The sequence below is a fragment of the Rosa rugosa genome, chromosome 6, assembly GCF_958449725.1.
Source record: "Rosa rugosa chromosome 6, drRosRugo1.1, whole genome shotgun sequence".
In the NCBI taxonomy this organism is placed as follows: Eukaryota; Viridiplantae; Streptophyta; class Magnoliopsida; order Rosales; family Rosaceae; genus Rosa; species Rosa rugosa.
In genome coordinates, this window is record NC_084825.1 from 38,963,242 (window position 1) to 38,984,783 (window position 21,542).

The 21,542-nt window shown below is 38.4% G+C and overlaps 3 protein-coding genes and 1 long non-coding RNA gene across 5 annotated transcripts; 3 read left to right on the plus strand and 1 right to left on the minus strand.

Annotated features, from left to right (window-relative positions):
• Positions 1-644: 644 nt before the first annotated feature.
• On the plus strand, positions 645-1,205 carry LOC133716759 (uncharacterized). Its single transcript, XM_062143421.1, has 2 exons — positions 645-656; positions 801-1,205. Exons 1-2 carry the CDS (start codon positions 645-647, stop codon positions 1,203-1,205), a joined length of 417 nt encoding a protein of 138 aa, XP_061999405.1.
• A 7,710-nt stretch (positions 1,206-8,915) lies between these two features.
• On the plus strand, positions 8,916-14,029 carry LOC133714527 (protein ENHANCED DISEASE RESISTANCE 4-like). Of its 2 annotated transcripts, none has more exons than XM_062140650.1 (5): positions 8,916-9,742; positions 10,363-12,541; positions 12,698-12,758; positions 12,858-13,081; positions 13,603-14,029. In XM_062140650.1, the coding sequence occupies exons 1-5, from the start codon at positions 9,625-9,627 to the stop codon at positions 13,655-13,657; spliced, it is 2,637 nt and encodes an 878-aa protein (XP_061996634.1). In that variant the 5' UTR covers positions 8,916-9,624; the 3' UTR covers positions 13,658-14,029. The 2 variants fall into 2 exon arrangements, with proteins under 2 accessions (XP_061996634.1, XP_061996633.1); XM_062140649.1 differs by having other exon boundaries at positions 8,918-9,742; positions 10,231-12,541.
• Positions 14,030-15,820: 1,791 nt separating this feature from the next.
• On the plus strand, positions 15,821-18,633 carry LOC133717331 (protein trichome birefringence-like 25). The gene is made up of 3 exons (XM_062144028.1): positions 15,821-16,305; positions 16,785-17,062; positions 17,831-18,633. The coding sequence occupies exons 1-3, from the start codon at positions 16,002-16,004 to the stop codon at positions 18,614-18,616; spliced, it is 1,368 nt and encodes a 455-aa protein (XP_062000012.1). The 5' UTR covers positions 15,821-16,001; the 3' UTR covers positions 18,617-18,633.
• A 412-nt stretch (positions 18,634-19,045) lies between these two features.
• LOC133717332 (uncharacterized) lies at positions 19,046-20,704 on the minus strand. Its single transcript, XR_009849536.1, has 2 exons — positions 20,486-20,704; positions 19,046-19,342 (listed from the first exon to the last, which is right to left on the minus strand). It is a non-coding gene; the product is annotated as an uncharacterized LOC133717332 (long non-coding RNA).
• Positions 20,705-21,542: the final 838 nt, after the last annotated feature.

Below are 21,542 nucleotides of genomic sequence, written 5' to 3' on the forward strand. Positions count from 1 at the left end.
ATCATCTCCACCTCAATACAAGAAACATGTTCATCTATGAATTTTGATGATAAACTACATCACTTGTATATCAAAAAAATCCATAAAATCGATGTAGACATCGACAATTTGTGGCAAAACGAAAGAGTAATTTGGCGATTATGCCTATGATTTCTAATGAATCCAAGACCTATGAAAACAAAGATCTCATATATAGTAGTTTAGCTAAGAAGAAACACTTCTATTCTTAATTTCTTTCTTTCTTTTTGTCAATTGCTGTCAAAACTTACACATTCTTAGTATCTCAGACTGCATCAGACTGCAGAATTGTGCTTATGCAGTGTGATTAATTCACCCATATATAGCTAATTAATTAAGAAAGAAATCGGTGTTCCTAGGTCAGAAGTCAGATACAAACAAAGCTCATGCATAAATGTTTATATGCTAATTAGATACTCCTCCCTACACAAATCTGATTATAAACTAATTTAAGTAATGAGTCGTCGGATCTGTCATGTTCCTTCCGAAAGACAATCATGTATACATTGAATTTCCCATTATATACATCAAAAATGGAAAATAATCTTCCTATTAAGGGGGCACTATAGTCAGTTTAAGATATAATACTTGTCCTAATCACGCAGGGTGGTGCGTCCACCAAAAACATGAATGGTGTGGTATGCCAACCTAAACAGAATATGCATGATTGTCACTTGTCATCCCAAATCAGTAACGTTTATTATAAGTTCATCACTTGAAACAATTCATCTTATTGGTATCAGTTAGTCTATGATCTTCGATAATTTCAAATGCAAATGCAGGAAACAGTGGAAGGAAAAGGAGATCATGAAGCGGCACTGGCTATATGGGACTGTGGCAGCCCCTTGTATGACTCGTATGAACTGGCATCGGTTAGTCATCTAATCGAGCGCCATCTGATGGCATTCCCATCTCTTGGAGGATCATCGAAGCGGTTCATAGCCAAGTTCTCTCATTCTTCTTCATCGAAGACGACCTCCACTACTAGTACTAGTACTACAATGAAGGAGGCAAAGGGGTCTAATTCAATGGAGGAAAACTTGAGCAAGATCTTGGGGATCAAGAAGATGTGGAAGAGGAAGGGTTTGTTTGGAGCAACGAAAGAAAAGACCAAGAAAATGAAGACCACTGGATTTTCTGGCTTTTACAGTAGGTTTGGTCTCTGGAGGAAGAAGGAATGCAGGTGATATCAAGTTCAGTAATTTCACTCATTTTTAGTACTTTCTATATATATTTGCAATGTTAATAATGAAGATAGAAAGGCACATATATATATATATATGATTTTGGGTGTTATTCAAGCTTATTTCTGATTTATGAACCAATTTGAATGAAATGAAATCTTATGTATGCATTGGATCCCATTAATTAGTAGTATCTAGATCTGTAAATCATATATATTTCCTTGTCTGTTCAGATGCACTTCACACATTTCATACTCCAACCATTCTTCTGTATAATTTTAAAAATCTTTTCACTGTAGCTTAATTCCATAATGTGCATTCTTCAGTCTAATTAGGGTTTGAATTTTCTTTTTTCTTTAGTGGTAGGGATAAGAGAAAGTGGCTGTCTTCATCACCAGAAGGGACTAGAACTAGGTGGAGCAGCAGTCTAACTAACTTGAACAAAGGAGGGTCAATGAAATTTATTAGTTACCACAGATTATAGTGCAGCATCACCGTCACCATCACCTTTCTATGGATTGAGTGAGCTCACATCACAACTCGTTGAACTGATTTGCTGCTACTTGGAAATCATTTTGCACTTGTCGGGTGACTTACCGATCAGGTAGCACTCACTAGTCTACGGAGTGACGTTTAATTAGTGGGTTTCACGGCATCATAATAATTAAATCGAAACTTGTTTAATAATCTAGTTATGAGTAAATAATTAGATGAAGTGATGAACACAATAAATTTTAGTAATAATTATTGAAATGATCGTAATCATAATCCAATTAAATGATATTTGATCTATTTGGGTTTTGCAAGAACGGTTCTCAAAGGATAACTAAAAATGAACGTTTCAAGTTACTATGAAATGAGTGCAACATCACTATCACTATCGCCTTTCCATGGTTTGAGTGAGCTCACATTACAACTTGTTGAATTGACTTGTTGATACTTTTTTTTTTGGTCCGAGACTTGTTGATACTTGGAAATCATTTTGCACTTGTCGGGTGACTTTTCAATCAGGAAGCACTCACTAGTCAACGGAGAGACATTCATGGTATCATAATGATTAAATCGAATATCATTTAATGATCTAGTCGTGAGTAAAGAACTACATGAACACAACATTTTCTTTTCGTAATAGATATTGAAATGATCATTATCATAATCTAATTAAATGATTTTTGATCTATTTGGGTTTTGCAAGAACAATCCTTAAAGGAGAACTAAAATGAACATTTCAAGTTACGGGATCACATTGATCTTATGGGTGGACATAAGTTGCTTTGGTTCGGCTTTGAACCCAGAATGAAAAAACCGAACCAACCCTGTTACTAAGGTACGCCATGGAATACCAAGATCAACAACCGATCGTGTCTACCCGGTTCACCGAACTTTTGGGCCGGTATTCGGTTTTTTGACCGAATTGGGTTTCTTCTCCTTTTGCTGGGCTGAGATTGTTATATATAGATATCTCGAACCAGCCCATCCATTATGGGCTTAGTTGGTGAGTCTAGGAGATCAGAAACCAGGAATTCTTGTAGCCCAACATCAACCAGTCAAAAAAAGACTAGTGACCTCCCACCGAACAAAACACACATTTCTAAAACCTCATCCCCGCCTTCATTAGTTTCTCGATCACCTTTGAAACAATCAACAGGGGTCTTACTATAAAACTATCAATTCAAGAAAACTCAACTGCTGAACTGCCAACCACTGATATTAATTTCAATACTAAAGGTCTAAAGTGATGATTAGTCATGCTTACCATCCATTCTAAGTTTTAAGGATTCCACAACCTGCTGAATTGACTGAGGATCATATTCATATAAACCCTATGCTTGATAAGTTGATATCAAAGTATTAAAAGCATAGACCTTGTTAGTTGAACAGCCTATATCCAAGAGTCTTGCTGCTTTGTGGTTTATATATGCGCCACCAACTATATACAACTGTTTTGGATTTGCTCTATCCGAAGCTATTGCACATCATTTGCCTTCCTTCTCAAGCAGGCAATAACTATTTTCAAAATTAGCAGGCAACTATTTTCAAAATTAAAAACAAAGGCAGACTCGCAGCATTTATTCCACTGATCTGACTTGTAAAAGATATTGTTTAAGAAATCTTCGTTCAACGGAGGCTAGCGTTCCCTCAAGAACTCGGGTTTTTGGCTCGATCGTCACAGACAATATGTCGTCATTCTTGATTACTTGCAATTCTACGGAAGTAATTGTTTCCTTCATTTTTGTTCAAGATGATGATATTCCGCACTTTGTGGATAACGAGTCAACTAAGCAATCTGTTATTAGAAGGTTAAGGAATTACCCGGTAAGATCTCAGAAAGAAGAAGAGGGCTGGGTTAGGAAGCAATCTGAAAATATTATTGATCATGAGGGCCTGAAGCTTGTGTTACAAGAAGAGAGATGGTTCTGCTTAAGCTCTTACGTACTGTAATCAGTATGGTATATAATTTCAAAGAGCACGACCATTTGCGGCTAAGCTAAGCATGTTTGTTTAAGCAATGAGTGTGCTGCTGTAACATTTGTCCATCTCTTGGCATGGGTTGTTTTTTTTTTTTTTGACTTTGTCAAGGGGAACCCAAAGGCTTCCTAGGCCCAAGATAAACCCCTTCGGCGCATGTGAAATGCTCCAACTGTGCATTGCAGCACAGTGCCTCGCCACTTTGACAGCTTCGGGGTTCGAACTTAGGTTGGGGAGCACACCCAACTAAGCAAGAACCACTAGGCCACTTGCAGTGGTTGGCATGGGTTGTTAATATATAGTAATACTATAATAATAGAAGATAATAGCTGTACGTTTTTCTTAATTATAGCAAATGACATGAGATATTTAGTTGTCACTAATAAAATCCCTAATAAAATCTTTGAGATATTTAGTTGTCACTAATAAAATCCTTGAGATATTTAGTTGTCACTAATAAAATCCTTGTTCGCCTACTAATCTATAGCACTACACAAATAAGATCCAAAGTCAGTTTTACGTTCTTGATGATACAAAAAACTCGCGTTTAAGTTGAATTTAGAACATATCACTTATAATTTACACTTGTCACTGCAACTTGTCTTTAAAATATTAATTTCGAAGTTAATTTTTCAAGTGATAGTCTATCAAACAGATTTGCAGAATAATATATGTTTAATTGGGTTCAAAAATAAATCCTAAAAACATTTCTAGGGTTAGATTATTGACCTAGCGCTCTGCTAGGGTTTCGGAATCCTCTTCCCAAGGGCGGCGGTTTCTCGTATGCTCGTTGTTGCTCGTCAATGGCGGTTATGGCAGACTTGGGTATGCTTATTCTCTTCTTCATTGCGCTGGGTGGCGCTGAGACGGTGTTGATTTCATGGGGTGGGGGCGCTGTTGTTTCCGCGTCCAAACTAGTTGGTGAAGTGAAAGATGCGGCCTCTTTTGCAGGGATGGCATCTAGGTGGCGGATGAGCGGTGATCCGATCTTGGGTTGGGATGTCGGTGACCTTGCTGTGGTGGATGACGATGATCTGCTGGTTTGCTTGACCTCGGGGTCTGCCATCTCTAATGGAGATCTGACGCTGCCGGAGATGAGACCGACTCTGTTTCCCTCGGGCTCGGACTCTCTGTTGGTGGGGCGGATGACTTCTTTCTACTCATCAGAAGCAGCTGCTTTTGCTGGTGGTAACCCGGTGGCCGGGATGTTGGCTGCGAGCTCTGACATCGGTGTATGCGCAGATTGTGACGAAGCTCGATGGCAGGAAGGGGATGAGATCGGGTCTTTGGCGTTTTGCTCGTCGTCTGAACTGGTTCGCCTGGAATCGGGCCCCACCAGTGAAGGTGGCAGAACGGGCGCCGTCCTCTGACGGGTGGTGGTCGGTAGTGGGGGCAGGGCTGTCTTCTCACTTCGAGTTTGCCCTAGGTGGGTTGACTGGGCTTGGCATTGGAATTGGGCTGAGAGAGCTTTGCTTTGGGCTTGGACAGCTGTACTGTTTCCCATTTTCATTTTCAGTTTGGGCCTTCATCTTTTTGTTCTGAAAGATTATTGGCCTGATTATTTCTTGCTTTGAGTGGGAAAGATCGCAAAGAAAAGAGAGACCCTGTTGAGCCTCGTTTTTCGGGGTGTTATTTTTAATTCCTCAGGGCTCTTCTTTTCTTTGTTTGGGCTTAATACTAGAAGGTGGGTGTGCTAGGAGATTACTAGTTTTGTTTGCTCTGTTTAGGGGTAGCTTTGTAGTAGTTTCTACGGAACGGTTCTTTCTGTCGCCCCCATAGGGGGGGATCGTTTTTGTACTGCTTGCTGAGCTGCATAATGGGTGACCTTTACCCGCAAAAAAAAAAAAAAAAAAAAAAAGTTTAATTGGGTTCGATAACAAACGTAATTTCTTACATTGAAAAATCAAAGGACTAGCATCAACTAATGCAATCAAATTTAGCTAATGCAATAAAAGATGCAAGGTTCTTATTTTACTCATGTTTATCGTCAAACCAATGTTGTGGCTCACAATTTAGCTAGTTTTGCTCATTCTTCTTCTAGTTCTTTATTTTGGGGCTCAGAGCCTCCATCTTGTATTATTGATGTACTTTCAAAGGAGTTTTCCTCCTAGTTTAATTTGAGTTGACAGTTTCTCAAAAAAAAAAAAAAAAAAAAATCAACTAATGCAATAAAATTTCTTTACAAACTTGGGTGGCAAATTTCATCAAAAAAAAAAAAAACTTGGGTGGCAAATACTATTCGGTAAAAAGTCATAAAATTACTTACAAACACCAATTATTAGCTTGCCATTGTCCATAGTGCTATCCCACATTCCCACTACTTAACTCAAACAAGGAATATTGTGCAAAAGAGAAGTCCTGTCACTTTAAAGCAAAGAACTCCTACCTGTCTCATGCCTCAATTCTAACCAACTTGTTATAGATATGGACCCTTACATAACTTGTTCTGCTACCAACAAGGCAACAATATCAGTACCATGTTTGCATGACCAGCGTTTAGCAACTTTATCTTAATATTATGTCCCTTTGCTTGAATAGAGCCATTAAAATTCCTAGGGGTGGGTTCGGATCGGTTTAAGGCCCAAACCGCAACCAAACCGCTTTTTTCGGTTGACCTATATATCAAACCGCAACCGCATTACAAAAGGGATGAACCGATTATTTCGGTTACACCATTTTTCGGTGCGGTGTGGGTCGGTTTCGGTTTGGACCGATTTATTAATTTCAACTAGAAAGAGAGGGCCAAAATCATGCTTATATTTACCTAACAGGTTTCAATAAGGCTTAAATAAATTTTGAATGCATTTAGAGTCCACACAAATCGGCAAATGTCACCAAAATATCAAGCAACTTGCAGAAAGACCATATTTGAACACTTAACAAACCCATATATATATATATATATATATATAATCAAGCAAACATAGCAACTTATTACAAACTGAAAATCTAAACAAAAATGGATTTCTTATATATTAAAAACCAACATTTCCATCAACAGAGAAATAATAAATAAAAAAAATGTAATTAAAACAAATTCGGTGCGGGTCGGTTTAAATCGGGTGGTTTATGACCCGAAACCGCAACCGAACCGCTTTTATGCGGTTCGGTGCGGTGTGACCATGAAACGATACCGTTTTAGTTCGGTGTGGTTACCGAACCGCTTTTTCGGTGCGGTTCGGGTCGGTAACCGCATTTTCGGTACAAAGTGCCCACCCCTAAAAATTCCAACTAGCAACATCAATTTGAGATCAATTTCAACCAAACCCGAAAATTACATCGAACAGCTGTTTGTATATTGAAGATTGGTGTGGTTCACATTTCACACTTCACATCACTAAGGTTGGACGTGGTTCACACTTCACACTATTATTGGACGTGGTTTGGTAGTTGGTTTGAGCTACAACATTGTGTGGAAGTAACGAATGAGTATCACACGCATATTAATATGCGATATTTTCTCTACTTTAGCCACGTGGTGGAAATCATTTGAAGTTTTGATACAAAATGTCTCGACATTAGTGCATATACACATGGTAGCATTTTTTATAACGCAATAAATGACTCTTTACTTTTCTAATGTGAGATTCCAAAAACTCTAATTTTAGTTGCACTTCAACAGATATTGAAACCAAGTAAAATGACAAGATCCAAGTAAATCTGGACAGTGCAATTTCAGCACAATAGTTATGGTGTCCTAAAACGATGTAATTCCGATAGATCTTTACAGGCACTGTACTCATCAATGGTTCAAACTTGAAGGACAATGGTTCAACTTCATCGTAGTAGGTTAACCAACACTTACAATTTCAATTACAGTTCATGAAACTCATATAAACCATCAGGCTGTGTCCGGTGGACGGTTTCGATCAAAACTCCGCGGTTTTACCTCCAAGTCCGGCCCTACGGTACCCTAGTTTTTCACATGGTAGAAAATTCCAAAAATCTCGCAAGTCCTGATTCCAAAGTAAAACATTCACTCTTTTTTATCCGACAAAGTAAAAACATTCATTACCAAACTCACCACTAGTACTCCATTAACTTCATCTTCTTGTTCCAGATTTCCTCCCTGCGTATCATTTGGGTTCATCTTTTGCCCAAAAGTCAAAACCTGGCAGTGAAAGAGATGTGCATGCCAATAACAGGTACTGATTGGACAATGACACAATCACTGGGGTCAGGGTCCCCTACGGTGTGGGGTAGAGAAGAATCCGATTATTACCTCCGGTCAGAGTCGTCTGAGTCGGAGTGAATCACAACCGTCCGTTTTGGACTTTGTCAGTGGGAAGGGAAAGCTTTAAGCTCCCTCTCTCTTTTGTTTTTTCTTTTTAGGAGTTCTTCTTCTTCTCACTTTCACGTCGGCCAAAACAGTGCTTTTCTCTCACCGGTCGCGACCTACCAAAGTGGGAAATTGGAAAAAAAAAATCCCAAAGAAGAAATTTAAAGAGAATCTCATACTGGACAAAGTTAAAGCTAAAGAGGAAAAGATAAAGAGGGATTGGAGTGGGATTGTTTAGAGCACTGTAGTCATGGTGAGTTGGAATTTAGATTTTTGGCTTACTTTATTTACAAGTAGAATGAATATAAGTCGAAATCGCGCTGTTTCGAACAACGACGACAAAGTATATGCTGCTTAACACATTTATAAGATATCGAATTTGATTATAATTTGATTTTTTCTTTAAGATTGGCCGAGTTATTATGTGTCAAAGATAAGTTTTTATATTGAATAATTTTCAATATTCGTAAAAACTTATTTTATGGAATCAAGAGCATATGCCTGAAAAATATTAGAGGTTCTTTGGAATTCAAAGATTTTGTTTAACTTTTAATATTTTATGAGAAACTAGGGAGAGATTGCACTATTGTCGAGGTAAGCCGATTTATAAAATTTATCGATTGATACTACTTTTCTGGTCACGTTACGCCGTTATGATATACAATATAATTCACAGTTAAAGATTAATTTATTTTATAACAAATGAAATTTTCTTTCGTACTGCTTTATTTCCTTTTCGATGTCTTTGGGCATCGTATCGTTGTAATTTTTCAATTTCAATAAATGACTGAACTCCTCGGATTCAAAAAAAAAAAACTTATTCTGTCTTATTACAAGTAGAGTTTTCAGTTTCAAAACGAGTTAAAAACAAACCAAATTCGAATCAAATTAGTCCATAATGCATCCAACAATTCCACTATTTCAACGAGTAAAGAGTCCTGTCCCAAACAGTCTCAAACCAGGAAGGGTCACCCTTGTGACCAGTCCTAGTCCAACCAAAAAGTCGCCGATTTACTTTCTCCTCCTAATCGGAAGGTACACTACACCCCACTAGGGCGCGCGAAACGGCATCCTTTCACACCCAAAACGGCGTAGTACCTTGGAAAACGGGCCCCTGTTGATTCCTGAACCAAAGCGGGGCTGTTTCTTTTTTCAAGACTCATACTTTGGTGTTCTGTCTCTCTTTACATATTAGTTTCTGAGAAAAAACACAGAAAATGCAGATTTTCCCACAAGACAGAAAATGTGGTGAGTTGAGTTACATAAATTCTGGGCTTGTTCAATTCAAACTGCTCTCATGGTTTTCTGGGCAGTAGTACTGATTTGTCCCCACAAAACCTTCTCTCACTTTACCTGCAGCTTGATTTTGATTCCCACAGAAAGCTGATAAAGAAGGGGAAGTTAAAAAAGAAAAAGAGAGTTCCTGTCTTTCACTCACTCACAAAAAATATTCCAGCTCTTTTGAGTATTCTATAACAGCTCCTTAAAACCCAGACCCAGCTCAGCTTAGAGTCCTTGGACCAAAAGCACCAACCCCTTGTTTCATTTTTTTCAAAGGCTGAGTTTTCGTTTTGGGGTTTTGTCTGGTGTTGAACTTTGACTGTGAACAGTGGGGGTTTTGTTTTGTTTTCTTTTGGGTTTCTGGGTTTTGTTGGGTAGCTTTGGTTATGAGCAATGGGGGATTCTGGTGGAAAAGTGAGGTTGGTTCGGTGCCCAAAGTGTGAGAATCTTCTTCCTGAGCTAGCTGATTACTCTGTGTATCAGTGTGGTGGTTGTGGTGCTGTTCTCAGAGGTATGCTTTCTTTTTCTCTTTGATTCAATTTTTTTTTTTTGGCTTTCTGTTTTTGTCTGTGAGGAACTTTAGAGAAAGATGGGATTTTTATGTGGAAAATCTTACAATTACCAAATTGGGGAGTTTAATTTTAAGTCTTTATGATGGTGATAGTTGTGATTCTTGTAGAAATTTGTGTTTGATTTATGAGAAAGTTAGGAACCCAAATGAGATCAGGGTTTTTGGCCTTGAGATTTGGTATGGTATAAACCCCAAAAACACACACCAACACAAAAAGGACTAATCATTTCGATTTGTGGGGCTGAGTTTTTTATAGCTGAAAAAGAATGCAACTTGCAAAGTTCTTAACTCAACAGCATTCCATTTCCTGTAGTGTTTTCTGCCACCGAAATAAAGCAAGTTTTTGTTTAGTTTTGAAAGAAGTTTGCTCTTTTCGGGGCGTTCTCTTTAGAATAGAGGATCAAATTTTGGGTTTCTTTCATTTACAGCAAAAAAGAAAAGGCAAGATGGGGATACTTTGTCAGAGAAGTCGGATGAAGAAACGGTGGGAGGAGTTTTTGCTAAATTGGCTGGTTCAGATGATAAAGGATTATTAGTTTTAAGTGATGTTTCTGATACAGATGTTAAGTCAAGTGAAGGCTCTTTGGTTTCTGATCAAAGGGTTTTAGAGAAGGAAGATGCTGAGATATGTAGGAAGCCAACCAAAGCTGCGACTGATAACTGGGCTGTAGATAATGGCCTTGATATGAGCATGAAAAAAGATGTACCGGGGAATGCAGCAAGAAATGCAATGGGAAGAGGACATGGAGATTTGAGTTCTGAATCTGGTTCCACGAGCTTAAGCCGAAGATCAGCATGGATGGCAGCTTGGCAAGCTGAGGAGAATAGTGCAAAAGAGGGGTTTCGAAGAAATCCAAGAATTGATGTGGAAGGTATGAGGTCATCAACTTCCAATTATCCTGAAGAGGGTCCATCAAATTACCAGTTGGGTTCTTCTCACAGGATTGGGGAAGCGTTGAGGAAATCTAATGACCAAGATGGGGCAACAAGAGTTCTGTCCCTTGAACAAGACCGAGCTGAGCTGCTGAGGAAGCTGGATGAGTTGAGGGATCAACTTAGTCGGTCTTGTGATATGGCTGATAAGTCGAAAGAGAAGGCTCCTCTTGATGGGAGAATGGTTCCTCCAGATCCTTATGGTGGTTCTGACACTTCATATCCAGGTGCTTCTTCAGGACCAAGTAGACCTTCTATGCAGTACTTTGGACCTGATAAACATCTTTCAGGACACCCTCATTTTAATCAATATCCTGAGCATTTTCCCTACACCAATGGCCATGAAACTGCTATGCCTAGCTTCACTCCTTCCATGCATAACTCAAACAGTTTTTCGGGTTATGGGGATCCTTACGGACCCCAAATGCTCAGTGGAGCTCCACATCCATTTCCTAGGCAATACCAACAGCCATCTCATCCATACTTTTCTGGACAGTATGCTGAAAATCATCCTGATCCATATGAGCTACATCCACATAATGGAATGCTTCACCAACCTTCTTGCCCTTGTTACTATTGCTATGAAAAACACAGGCGGTCATCAGCACCAGTTCCACCCACTGCTTTTCAAAATAAAAGCTTCCCTGACTTCCCAAGCAATCCCATATTGGCCCATCCTGAAAACCCTGGGTTGATTGGTCCTAATGATCACTACAGACATAGGACTGCAGTTCCCCCGCCCTTTCAAGTTCCACAGCCCCATACAAGATGGCCAAGTGACCTCAACTCCTACACGGGCAGTTTTGCTCATTCCCGTCCTCCAAGGACGGAGCTGGCCAGTGTTGGTCGGCGATGTCGTCCATTTTCTGGTGGTGCTCCATTTGTCACATGCAACAATTGCTTTGAAATTCTGCAGCTGCCCAAAAAAGTATTGCTTATGGAAAAGAGTCAACAGAAAATACGATGTGGCGCTTGTTCTACTGTAGTTGATTTTGCAGTTTCTAATAGGAAAATTGTTCTTTCTCATCATGCTGAAATGAAACAAAATCATTCAGAAGTCAATAATGGATTGAACGAGGTGGTTAGAGACGGTTCTTCACATTCTCATGGTCATGTTTCCCGGATCTATGCTCATTTCTCTTCTGAAGATTATGATAATTCTGGTTATGATTTTCAGTCTATAGATAGAGAACCTGCTTTACCATTTCCAGAACCTAGTTCAACAGCAAGCAAGCCTCATGAGATGCAAAGCTTTCATTCTTCGTCTCCCAGTACCTCTGAGGATGACTGCAACCCACCAGAAGTTCCAATTGCTTCAAGAGATGTCACAAATTCTGTTCAGCAGCCTATTAAAGCCACTTTTTCGCCACCACCTCCTGGTTCACCTCTGCAGGATCATTTTGATTACTCAGGTAATAATGTGGTAAACCGCCTTGGGAAGGGAAACCGAAGTAGTCGCTCAGATCAAGAGAAGGTGAAGCCAAATAAGATTACATCGAGACAAAATTCCTTAAAAGAGACATCATTGGCTACTGAAATGGAGGTATCATTCAATGAGTACTCTAATACTGGGGTTTCCCAAGATTCGTGGGATGCTAGCAAAGAGGAGGATCCGCCTAAAGTCAACAAAGGGGGTGATTCATTCATTGCAAACTTTATTAAGAAGAGCTTTAGAGATCTTTCCAAGTCGAATCAGACAAACGAGCATGGTAGGAGCAGTGTTTCAATTAATGGGCACCCCATACCAGACCGTGTGGTGAAGAAGGCTGAAAAGATTGCTGGAACAGTCCATCCTGGACAATATTGGTAAGTTTACACTCCCTAAGTGCATTTCTAAGCGTGCTGTTGATCAATGCTTTGTTAGAGTATAAGATAAATGTTGGACCACATCCTAAAAATCTTTTGTTTTCGTTTTCTTCCATTGGTAATTAATGTCTTTGTTTTCTTCAATTGGCCAAACAGGTATGATTTCCGAGCAGGATTCTGGGGTATCATGGGTGGGCCTGGTCAGGGCATAATTCCTGTAAGAAAAATGGATTACACACTACTATCATTGCATAAGCTATTAATTATAGTTGTTACCTGCTTATAATATTGATGAAGAATTCTTTTTATTGTGCAGCCATTTATTGAAGAGTTCAATTACCCGATGCCTGAGAACTGTGCTGGTGGAAATACTGGTATTTTTGTAAATGGAAGAGAGCTTCATGAAAGGGATTTGGATTTGTTGGCCAGTAGAGGACTTCCCACTGCCAGAGATAGATCTTACATCATTGAGATCTCAGGGAGAGTCCTAGATGAGGACACTGGTGAAGAACTTGATAGCCTTGGCAAGCTTGCCCCAACGTAAGCACAAATTATAATACGATCGCTTCCTAGTTAATTGCTTGAGAGTAACATGTTTCTATGATCACTGGCAGTAGATAGATACATCCAAATCATCTTATGTCATTCATGATGTAAATGCTGTTTCTTTTAGGGTAGAAATGAAGACACATTGACCATTTTGTGCATACATGATCTAGGAAGATATCATGAAGTCATGAACAAAAAATGATGCGAGCGTTAATTTACATATTGTACTGTGTCTCATCTGGTGCATATTTCAGCTCCTTTGGTATCAGCATCATGTATACAAATTGATCAGCCTTTTAATGTTGTAAACTGATGCCCGTGGCTGGGGGTTTGGGAGTTAACAACTTTTTAAAGTTTTACTGATTGCTATTCTATGATGTAGTTACACCCTGCTCTCATGTCACCTCTAGCTTTGTAGTTTATTTTGTCATCATAATGTCACCCGTGTAGTATCACTTCCCTGAGTGTCTTTGCAGATTTTCTAATGTTGTTTACTTTGACACTTCCTACAGGGTTCAGAAGGTGAAACGAGGATTTGGCATGAAGCCTCCAAAAGTACCTACATGATCAACTTTAGAGATCATTAATCGCTTCTGACATTGGGTAGAATCTCAAGTTTTCCATCCTGAGCTGGAAAGTAGAATCATGAAAAGAAGAAGAAAAGCAAGAACAGGTCCTGCACAATATTGCAGATTACCAAAAATGAATGATAAGCTGCTTAGGATGGTTAGTAGGTTGGTTTGTTCTAGAGTCTTGTGCATTTCCTGAAGTAGTCTAGTTATGTTTCGGCATATCAAAATGATCCTGTGCCCTATAATGATTGTGCTATGTAGATCAAGTAGGTTTCTCTTTCAGCTGACTTCCAATTTTTCCTGTATATGGTTTGGTTTCTCGTTTCTTTATATTATAATACAAGGTTGGGAATTGATCTTGTTCAAATGCTGGTTTTACAAATTCATCTCTAAACTATACAGAAGTTTTCAATTTTCTTATCTTCCTTTTTTCTGTTGTCTTGCAATTGCTGCTAGAAAACAGTTTGGTTTCTCTTTTCTTTCTATTATAATCCAAAGTAGGAAATTCATCTTGTTCAAATGCTGGTTTTACAAATTCATCTCTAAACCATAAGGAATTTTGTCAAATTTGTGGATAGTGTGGGCTTTTTTCTAGTAGCAATTGCAAGAGAACCAAAAAAACAAAGAAAACTGGTTCAGACTTGGATTGCAGTCTGCAGATGATAAATGGCTTAAAGCCAGTGCATAGAAATTGACATAGAATGTGATTGTGAAATGAAAGCTCTTTAAAGCTTTCACTTTCCCATTTGGTCCCCCCTATAAGCCTTCATGCTTTGCAATTTGCAAAGATATTGCTATTTTTGTAGAAGGATCCATTATGCTATGCTGTTTAGAGTTTAGATACAGATACAAGGAAAATCAAACAAATGATAACAGACAGACTTTTTGTTTATTAATCTATACTTAGCATCACGAGGTGTTATTACATCCATGGCTTGTCTAACCTCGAAATTATTGTTTAATCTAGAAACAAAATAGATATATTGTACTTCATTAAATTTTCTATTTTCCAACAACCACATTTCCAACAACCACATATCACCGCACAAGAGACCAATCAAACCTTCCAGAAAATTTGACTATCTTAATCAGATTAATATAAAATCTATTTCTGGTACAAATTAAAAGTATTTTAAATTCAGCTAACTCATTTATATTTGTAAAGTTATATTTTGAGATTAAAATTAATTGACAATAGGTGATGATATGCGAACTCTTACAAATACAAAATTTAAAATTTAAGACATTCCACATTCTTACACACTTTCTTGCATGAAGTAACCGGCTCTAATATCTTAAAGAAGGAATCTACACATCTAACCTAAAACAAAATCTGGAGAATCTCAAACCCTTATAAGTTCCTAATAAACTCTAAAAATTTATTTTTCTTCATCAAGACTATAAGTACACGACACACTTTCAAACCCACAAATTTATATTTATTATGGAACATTTATTTTCTACAATCCAGGGATGAAGAGTCTAATCTCTGTGAATAATGCACAAATTCTAGTTCTTGGGACCATGTGTAAATTAATGTGTCTTCTTTCCTTCTCAAAGACAAACACAAAGTTAGAAAGGTGCTTCTTGGGATGTAAATTAGCCATTAAAGCTGTTCAACCAGCTGTTTTGAGGTAATCTAATAATCTAACCACTGCTTAGTGAACAAAGTTCATATCTTGGGTCCCCATATCTTGATCATATCAAAGTTGTAAGGATTCACTAATGAAGAAGTAGAGCATGTGCATTTAGACCTTAAAATCTAATAATCTAAGTAGAATGACACTCATTCTCATGCTTTGCTGTTTTCTACAGTGCAGATGTTACACATGGCAACCACCTTTTCTTCTAAAAGAGCCTCATTTTCCTACTCCCTCTTAGAAAACACTAAACTTTCCAAATTGCATTCTGATTATATAAATATTGGTTAGGTGAGGACAATATTGACTCCTGGACATTTTATTTACCAAAAATAAGTATACTGAAAAATAAGGAATATTTCTATATATTTTCAACTTGTCATAACGGTTTTAAAAGTTAATGTTTTAAAAATTAATGTTTTCGTCATTTTGCTATACATAATTTGTGAGCCATAACAAAATGACAAACTGGAAGCGAGAATATAACCAAACAGGGCAATAACATATCACAAAAGCTACTCTCTTTGCTCTCACGTCAGTGTACAGACAACATGTCTCTGTATTAAACATTAGCCACCTCAAAAATAAAACCAAGGCTATGAATTTGTTGCGAAAAAAACACAGTTTCTCATTTAAACATTTCAGGCTTCTATCCTCTCTCTGCGTCAGAGGTTTTACTTGGCCTCTCTCCAACACCAAATGGTGAAGGAGATGAAGTTTGAGTCCTCATCATCAAACCCATTTTCATCACCATCATCGTTCCTCAAACATAATCATGTCTTTCTGAAGTTTGCAGTTTGTTTCCTCTTAGTGGGTTTGGCTTTTCGCTTCTCTGATTCGATTCGATTAATCTCAGTACTACAGCCATTGCCACCTTCAATTGAAACAGAGCAAGAACCAGAGGAAACAGAGTCCCCTGTTTCTTCTTTCCTTGCTCAAACGCCTAGTTCTTCTCCAACTATTGATTTTCCTGCAACTAATATCACCCAAAATTCTGAGAATGGTAAGCAAGATTTACTTCTTTGTTTCATTGATCCATGCATGAATGTGGAAATGAATATCAGAGAAAATAAAGTGAGATACTTTCTGGTATTTTGGTAGGATGCATGTTTCACTGTTTCAGTTGTAGGCTTGAGAAGTGTTCCTTTTGTGATTGATTCCCCCCCCATACATGCAAAGAATTTGAAAATTCTTCATTAAATTTTTTTTTTTGAAGTAACCCAACTCTCGCATCTGACTTCCTAACTTGATTTTAGACTTTTAGTAATCTTACTTCTGTTTCTTTGGTTACTTTTGTTTTCCTCTGTAATAAGTTCGATGTTTCTTGAACCTTGTAATCCAGCTAGTTCATCTACATAGTTTTATAGTTCAAGTGTGAAAATCCTTTGTTGCTTAAAGTAAGTAGAGCAATGAGCACTAAAAATAGTTAAAAACCTCTGTCACTTTGGGGAAATTGATTTATTTTACCTGATGTACTTGCAGTAAAATGTGACATTTTCACTGGAGAATGGGTACCAGACCCATCAGGGCCAAGATACACCAACGAGAGCTGCCCTGTGATTGAGTCTCATCAGAATTGTATGAAGAATGGTCGCCCCGATTCGGCCTACTTTTACTGGAGGTGGAATCCAAGAGACTGTGAGCTTCCCAAATTCAATGCACAGAGATTTCTTGCTCTTATGAGGAACAAGTCATGGGCATTTATCGGGGATTCAATTTCTCGTAACCATGTCCAGTCATTGCTTTGCCTTCTCTCCCAGGTACCTTTTAAACCATTTCACAAACTATTAGTCTATTACTTATCATCAGTGTGGACCTGTTTGCGTAACTATACTTCGACCGAGTTTAACTTTCAATGTTTGAAACTTTAGCCTCTTTTCTATTTGGGAATTAGTTTCTGTGTACATTAGTGATGCATGTGTACTAATCATGGGGACTAAGGGTGCTACTTTAATTACTGCAATCTCTTGCTTCTGTGGCAAGTCTTTGTCTTATTCCTTGATCTATGAATGATTAGTAATCCTACTTCAAATCCAACAGAATTGTTGAGGTTAGTTGTGGACTACAGCTACACATATATGCATTTAGACCACTTCTTTTCAAGTTGGTTACATAGTCTTTTTCTCTAGCTGGTTTACCTACCATGAATATGGGATCATAATTGTAGTTTCAGTGTCAACCTCGTTTGTGGGACATTAATAATGATCGATGTATGCATAGACCTATGTAATTATTTAGCAACAAAGACTGTTACTTCCTACCTAAGCAGTGTCTATGTTCTTATGTTTTGATCGTTTATAACAATTGGAGAAGATGGAATTTGAATTGAGGACCTCTTTTTGAGACCAAGAGATATGGTTATGAATTGTCTAAATGACTACCCCAATTTGGTAGCTAGATACAGAAGGACCTACATGTATTCTATTTATACCTTGTTCTGTAGCATTACACATATTCCTTGTTGTTGGATTTTGGTCATTTGGTCCAAAATATGGGGTTGATCAAATTTCAGTGGTTATGTCCCACAGGTGGAACAAGCTGTTGAGGTATACCATGACAAAGAATACAGGTCTAAGAGATGGCTCTTCCCTTCTCACAACTTCACACTTTCGGTCATCTGGACTCCTTTCCTTGTCAAAGCAGCTACTTTTGAAGACATGAATGGAGTTTCCACTTCAGAGATCCAGCTTTATCTTGACAAACTCGATAAGACATGGACTGATCAATACAACAGCTTGGATTACCTGGTCATTTCCGGTGGGAAATGGTTCCTTAAAACTGCGATATACTATGAAAACGACACGGTCAGTGGCTGCCATTACTGCCCCGGAAAGAACTTAACTGAGCTAGGATTTGAACACGCCTATCACAATGCTCTCCGCCTGGTTTTCAACTTCATCAAAGGCTCGGATCATAAAGCATCTGTATTATTCAGAACCACGACGCCTGACCACTTTGAGAATGGAGAATGGTTTAGTGGAGGGTATTGCAACAGAACAGTGCCATTCAAAGAAGGTGAGGTTGACATGAAAGATGCAGACACCGTAATGCGTAACATTGAGTTGGAAGAATTCGAGAAGGCTTCGGACAAAGGAGCTGAAGAGGGAGAGCGTTTAAAGCTATTGGATACAACACACCTTTCATTGTTGAGACCCGATGGGCATCCAGGTCCTTACAGGCAGTTCCAGCCATTTGCAAAGGACCAAAATGCCAAAGTTCAGACTGACTGCCTACATTGGTGCTTGCCTGGGCCTATAGACTCCTGGAATGATTTGGTGATGGAAATGTTGATTAACGGCGAAAAATATAAATGATCAAACCATATTTTGAACCTTGGGTTATCATTCAGCTCTTAAAATTCTGGCATCAGTTAAGTTTTGGTATTAGGATTGGCAAGGAATGGATGTTTCCTGCGGAAGGCTCACCAAGAAGAATTGAAGTTGAAAATGTATAAACCAAAGTGCATGCAAAAAACTTGGATCTATAATTGACAAAATATGAGTTTGGGAATTTCGAGATGAATCACTCTTCTTATTTTGGAGATATTAATGGATGGTGGATTGGATACATGATTTCACCTTGCAACTTTATGATCAAGTTGAGCAATTGAACTAAGTTGTATACATGGTCCAATGTCCAACTACCACAAGCATGAAGCATGAAATAAAATGCATTTTGATCAAGAATCAAGAATCAAGGGTCAACAATGAAATCAAACTCAGACCTCAACTTTATGGTGAATATATAACAAAAGCAATGGAATTTGGTCATTTATTAGCTTGAAATCAAGCCATGTCATTGTAACACAGAATCCATATTCATGAAACTGACTTCACAACCTTAAATCAGAACCCAAATTGCAATTCTGGATTATTAACTAACAAGTCATGTCTGAGACTCTTAACACCACCACAATTTTGTTCAACATATTCAGCAGATAAAAAAAAAGTCACATTAGAATGCAACTCTTCATCCTTCTCATCTTATTTTCTTGAAGTGGCGGCTTCTGCCTTCCTTGGATCTGTCTTAAGAAATCGATCCTGCACCAAAGTTTAACAAATGTGATTTACAATGTTTGTCACTAACCAATTTAGAAATGGGTCTCTTTCCCAAAAACTTGTTCTATTTTAAGCAAATGGTAGCTGTTATATACATACAATACATACATCCCCTAAATCTTTTACTCAGAACCCGTATGAAACAGCAAATAGGTAAATTACAATAAGCCTAAGCCTTCAATTGGGCAATCTAAGATAGTGATCCAACCTAATTTGTATGCAAGTTGACATACGAAACCAGAAGAATGCTCAAATTGATGGAAACAAAGATACACAAAGCTAGAGTCCAAAATCTTGAATTAAGAAAGTGAAACAAACGAACTCTAGTATCATCATTGCTAAGCTACAACATCAGTTATAAACAAATCAAGCTAGCTAAGACACTAGATAACAAAACAATTGACTGGTTTTCTCTCTCAGCAATATCATTCCCATTTACCCATTGCAACTAAGCTTTTAGAATCAAAATCCTCTAGCTCAATTCTGTCAAACCTCAACGTATTGCTGGTCCTTCCTGGTACCTCCACAGGTCATGTTCGTTATCCTGGAATCTCCCCTATCATTCTCCCCATTACATTCATCCTAAGGTGCCTGTCATCTGACCCAACTTCACTGCTCTTCTCAGAGCCCACAACTACCTCGGAGCACACTTGGCTTTCATGACAAACCCAAGCCTGCTTTACACCTAAATTTCTCAAATCAACAACGAACATCCCACCGGAATTCACACCAATCTGAACATTGCTAATAAGTTTTCCGAAACCATGACATCCGAAAAGCAATCAACTTTCTCTTGTATTTCCCGAACTGTAATACATTTCCACACCTTGTATCCCAGAATCTAATCTCACCATACACTCCAGAAAAGCCATAATACCCATACCCCATTAACAAATTGTAACCCGAAACTGAATCTGCTGAGTTGATCTCACCATAAAAATTTTCATACCAGCCAATCTTATTCACAGAAACCAAGTACAAACCGATCGTCCTAAATCCTAAAACTTCAATAAAAAAAAAAAAAAAAAACTGAATCACTGAAACCCCAGAAGTCGAAATCGTAAAGCTTTCATCTGGTTTGGATGATATGCTAAATGAATAGAAATCAAGGGGAGACGAACTTACGTTACCGACGAAGACGAAGTGGGCGACGACGACCGTGCCGACTATGCCTCCCAATACAGCTACGGGCCCAGTCAGCAGACTCCATTTCCTGTATATCATCTTCTTCTTCTTCTCTCTCGCGGAGTCTCAGATTTCTGGTGAGTTTTGGCTTTTTGTTAATTTTAGTACTGGTAGTATGGTATGTGGAAAGGCCACTCTGTGTTTTGGGCTCAGCTTGGGCCTCCTACAAGCCAAGCCCATTTTGTTTTCCTGGATTTCTATGCCACGAAAGAGTTTTTATCACAAACATTTTCTAAAATTTGAGTCATTTGACATTTCGGTCAATATGGATCTAAAATTATCACATTGGTACCTCAAAATTAAAATTTGACATACTTTTAGTACCATCTGTTAATAACACCATTAACTCCTCCTTTTTGACAAGAGCAATTTTATCTTTCCATGTCCCATAGACCCATATTAATTAGGGAAAATTTTGTACATCAACTTAAGGTGACTGTGCATTTCTGTACACAAAGTTACAAATTATAAATTTTAGTACACGAACTTCTAACCCCGACCAACTATATGTACATGCCGTGACTAACACCGTTAGTCAACGTGCCACCTAGCATAATTTGAGGGGTAATTTGGTCTCTTTACATTTGTACTCTGGGCACCTAGCTCTCTTTCTCTCCCTTACTCTAGGCACCCATCTCTCTCTCTCTCTCTCTCTCTCTCTCTCTCTCTCCTGCACCTAAAGAACGAGTTTTGTCAAATCCAGAACCAATCTCTTCCCTTTACCGCTACTCGAATCCATGCTCAGATTCTGACTTGCCAGTGGCGAAGTGGGCAAATCCAAATCCGACGCCATTACTTCCCTCATAATTGAATCAAACTCAGCTTGGAAGCAATGAGAGGCGAAATCTCCACCATCCGAGATTGATTGAAATCTTGATCGAAAATGTTGAAGATCACAAAAGGGTCAGCTATTGAGAAGATATAGGTTCGCTTTTTGACGGTGTGGGTGAACAAGGAATGGTGCAGTGGGGATTTCTCGATGCATTTCTGAGCTAGG